This window comes from Coffea arabica, chromosome 1e, assembly GCF_036785885.1.
Source record: "Coffea arabica cultivar ET-39 chromosome 1e, Coffea Arabica ET-39 HiFi, whole genome shotgun sequence".
NCBI classification, from domain to species: Eukaryota; Viridiplantae; Streptophyta; class Magnoliopsida; order Gentianales; family Rubiaceae; genus Coffea; species Coffea arabica.
In genome coordinates, this window is record NC_092311.1 from 32412435 (window position 1) to 32416993 (window position 4559).

General features: G+C 37.6%; 1 protein-coding gene across 1 annotated transcript; it reads left to right on the forward strand.

Moving 5' to 3' along the window:
- On the forward strand, nucleotides 1–2091 carry LOC113693116 (uncharacterized). Its single transcript, XM_027211695.2, has 2 exons — nucleotides 1–180; nucleotides 580–2091. Exons 1-2 carry the CDS (start codon nucleotides 1–3, stop codon nucleotides 2089–2091), a joined length of 1692 nt encoding a protein of 563 aa, XP_027067496.2.
- The last annotated feature ends 2468 nt before the right edge of the window (nucleotides 2092–4559 follow it).

Consider the following 4559-nt stretch of genomic DNA (forward strand, 5'->3'; position numbering starts at 1 on the left):
ATGACTGAGGAGAAAATTGTTCGTACTTTCATCAAGACTCACGATCCACCCTACTTTGAAGAGATCTTTCGCATGACTGGAAGTTCGTTTGCTGCTATCATTAACAAGTTGGAGGAGTATGATGAATTTATCAAAGCAGGGAAGATTGTTAATGTGTCTGCATTAAAGTTGCAATTGGATGTTCTACAAAATCAAAACAATAATGGGAAAAAGCCCACATTCAAGAAGAAAGAAGGAGAAACTGCTTTTATATGGGATCAAGGCCCGTCTTTTAGACCCAAAATCTGAAACCATCCCACATATTCTGTTCCTTATCCATATTATCCTAACCCTCAACCAGTCTACCACACTACTACCCAATTTCATCAATCTCGACCAAGTCACTTGAATATTTCACCGTTACCTCCAACCTCATAACCTATCTTTCAAAATCACTCATGTCCCATTTATCATCCCAGACCAACCCTGCAAAATAATAACCCTTCTCAAAATCCTTTTCAAACCAGCGGAATCCAAACTCAGAAGCAATTTCGAATCTTCACCAACTTGGGCTGACCTATTGATCAATTGTATGAGCAGTTAAAAGCAGTTGGAAAAATTGGCACCGTTCCTCCCAAACTTTATTCCAAAGGCATTCCTCCAAGTTATGATGCGCAAGCAATCTGTGCTTATCATTCTGGGAGTCCAGGTCATATCACTGGCAATTGTTGGATTTTAAAATATAAGATTCAAGACATGATTGATTCTGGAGACATCCTTCTTAAAAGAAAGGGAGAGCAAGGACCGAATGTCAACAAGAATCCTTTACCTGAGCATGGGAGCACTGTGGGGGTTATTATCGCTGATGAAAACTTTATCGATCCCACTCAGTACATTATAGATGAAACTGAGATGTTTGGCGTAATGGAGACCGACCACGTGAGAATGAGAAAATTGATGTCTGCTGAAGAGTCCATGACTAAGGATAATATTGAGAAAAAGTTGAGATCTTTTGTGTTTGAAAAAGAGGAACCATTTATAGTAGAAAGAGGGCCTTCCGAGGTTGACAATTCTAAAGCTCATTTTATTCTGGATCTACCATCTTTTGAATGGGATATATTAGAGCCTGTCATTCTTGAATTTTCGGAACAAATGCCTATCAATAACTTGCAAGAGGTGTCATGGAATTACGAGGAGTCTATTCTGTTGATTGGAGATAAAAAATGCTTAAAGGAAGAGGAATTTACTATTACCACGTCTGGGAGAATTGTGAAAAACTCTGAAATTGATGTTCAGTCTAGAACCAAGGTTAAATCTCCGACGCCCAAGCCTCTTGTGTCTGAAAATGAAGTTGTGAATTTTTTAAAGATGTTGAAGAGAAGTGAGTACAAAATAGTAGAACAGTTGGATATGATGCCTGCTCAGATTTCTTTTCTGAATCTTCTCTTGATCTCCGAGCTACACAGTGAAGCATTGCTCAAAATCCTAAACGAAGCTCAAGTACCTAAAGATATTCCGGTGGATAAATTTTCTAATATTGTGGGAAATGTACTTGCTGCTAATCATATTGCCTTCTTCGATGACGATCTGACTGCAGAAGGGATCGGCCATAACAGAGCCTTGTATATATCTATCCGCTGCAATGGAAAGCTGTTGCCGAGAGTCTTGGTGGATAATGGGTCAGTGCTGAATATCTGTTCATGGAACATTCTCACTAAACTTGGATTTCTTGACGTTAAACTCCGCCCGTCTGCAACTGTGGTTAGAGCGTTCGATGGTTCAAGGAGAGAATCTATGGGCGAAATAGATCTGGTATCGGAGATAGGCCCTGCTCAATTCCAAGTTACTTGCCAAGTAATGGACTTCTCTAGTGTTTACAATATTTTGTTTGGAAGATCTTGGATACATGTTTCCAATTTAGTGCTATCTTCTCTACATCAAATGTTGAGGTTTATTGTGAATGATCAATACATCACTGTGTTTGCTGAGGATGACTGTACCATGATTGTTGATACAAAATTCAAAAGTGAAGACAGAAAAAGGACTCCAATTTCATCTCATATATTGCTGACATCGTCTCTGTGGGTTGGGTATCCAAAGATAAGTCGTTGACTAAATCAGACTTGCCAGAAGCCAGTATTATGATGGCTAGGGAGATGATTCGAGGTGGATATGAAATAGGAAAAGGTCTTGGGCGGGAATTGCAAGAAATTTTGGAGTCAATAGAGATCCCGACGCAAAAAGATATATTTCGATTGGGATTTCATCCAACTGCCAAGGATAGAAGAGAAATGCAAGTTCGAAAACAAGTTGGAAAGAAGGGTAAACAAACAGTCTTAAATGTCCCACCGCTATATCACACTTTTTCTCGTCCATCAGAGGTGATCATGCCAGAAACAAAGAATCCTGTGGAGGAGATTGAAGTGGATATATCTCAATTATTTGTTGGGATCATTTGTAATGAGGAGCCATCAGAGAATTCAGAATTTTTGTCAATTACCGAATGAGCCATTCAGAATTGGACTGCTGATTATCTTCCATTTCGAAGGAAATTTTGATAAATTTAAGGGGATTGCCTTTTGTCTAGATTATATCCAGATAAGACGGTAGTCTGGATCTTTTGTTAAAACAAATTGCTTTCATTCTTTGAACCTTTATTCTCATTTCAGTTAATATAGATTGTTTTGTGCAAGGAAATAAAGGTTTGGGCTAGATATGTCTTTAAATAGCAATCATGTCTGTATATTTATCTTTTTGTGAAGTCTTGATGCATTTTGAATTTAATGAAATGGAAGGCTTCTCCTGTTTTTTCTATTTATTTATTATGTATATTCTATTCTATTTTCAGATGGTCACAAATAAAATTCTCTGACCCTTTGGATGTCACCATTTTGGAATTCGATGGCTGTAATCTCGATATCTCTCATGAATTTGAAATCATGCAATCTGAAATTCAAAATGAGAGCAATACTGAGGAAGAATTTGAGTCCATTTCAAGGGATTTAAAACAGTATGAAGAGAAATCCAAACTCAACTTAGAAAAAATAGAAATCATCAATATTGGCACTAAGATGGAGGTTAAAGCAGTTAAAGTCAGCATTCATTTGAATAAGAAACAGAAGGAGGAAATGATTGAATTCTTAATGCTATTTCAAGATGTGTTTGCATGGTTATATGATGATATGCCAAGGATCTCTACGGACATAGTAGTTCACAGGTTGCTAACTGATCCAAATTTTTTACCTGTAAAGCAGAAGCCACGTAAATTCAAACCAGCAATGAGTCTTAAGATAAAGGAACAAATTGTGAAATAACTCAATGCCAAGATAATCATGGTGTCTCATTATCCCATCTGACTATCGAATCTTGTGCCAGTGCCTAAGAAATTTGGGGAGGTGCGAGTATGTATTGATTACAGAGATTTGAATAAAGCTAGTCCGAAAGACGATTTTCCTTTGCCAAATATTCATATTCTTTTGGACAATATTGCTGGACACGAAATTGAATCTTTTGGTGATTGTTTTGCTGGGTATCATCAAATCTTACTGGCAAAAGAAGACAGAGAGAAAACTTCTTTTATCAATCCATGAGGAACCTTTTATTATCGAGTGCTGCCTTTCGAGTTGAAGAATGTTGGAGCTACTTATTAGAGGACCATGACTACCCTGTTCCATGACATGATTCACAAAGAGATGGAGGTTTATGTGGATGATATCATAATTAAATCCAAGAAGGTCGAGGACCATTTGGTTGATTTAAAGAAACTGTTTGAAAGGTTGAGAAAATATAATTTAAAGTTGAACCCTGCGAAATATGCTTTTGGAGCTCCAGGTGACAAATTATTGGGTTTTATTGTCAGCAAAAAGGGTATAGAGATAGATTCTGTGAAAATAAAAACAATTCAAGATATGCCCATTCCAAAAACTCAAAAAGATGTGAAGAGCTTTCTTGGAAAGATCAATTTCATTGGCCGATTCATTGCACAGTTAACCTCTACCTGCGAGCCTTTGTTCAAATTGTTGAAAAAGAATGCGCCGATGGATTGGAATGAAAACTGTCAGCAAGCTTTTGATAAGATCAATAATTACTTATTAAATCCTCCAGTCTTAGTGCCACCTCAGTCAGGAAGATCTCTGATTATGTATTTATTTGTTCTCGATGAGGCTGTTGGATGCGTTCTGGGACAACATGACGAATCTGGGAGAAAAGAACAAGCCATCTACTATCTGAGTAAGAAATTTATAACATATGAGGTCAACTATTCTTTCCTTGAGAGAAGTTGTTGTGCTTTAGCATGGGCAGCTCAGAAGTTGAGATATTATTTGCTCGGTTATACCACTTACCTGATTTCTCGTTCTGATCCTCAAAAATATCTGTTGGGAAAGTCGATGCCCACGGGACGCATGGCTAAGTGGCAAATGATCCTTTCTGAGTTCGACATTGTCTTGACAACACAGAAGGCAATCAATGGCCAAGCCATAGCAAATTATTTGGCAGAAAATCCAAGAGAGAATGATTACTAGCCATTGCATACCTATTTTTCTGATGAAGAAATTTTGTTCATTGGAGCAGTTGAGGAC

What these genes read in the sequence shown, in the direction of transcription:
- LOC113693116 (XM_027211695.2), top strand. Translation starts at nt 1, where the DNA reads ATGACTGAGGAGAAAATTGTTCGTACTTTCATCAAGACTCACGATCCA. An exon ending in CATTAAAGTTGCAATTGGAT is followed by an intron (nt 181 to 579) that starts GTTCTACAAAAT and finishes TTGTATGAGCAG; the next exon opens with TTAAAAGCAGTTGGAAAAAT.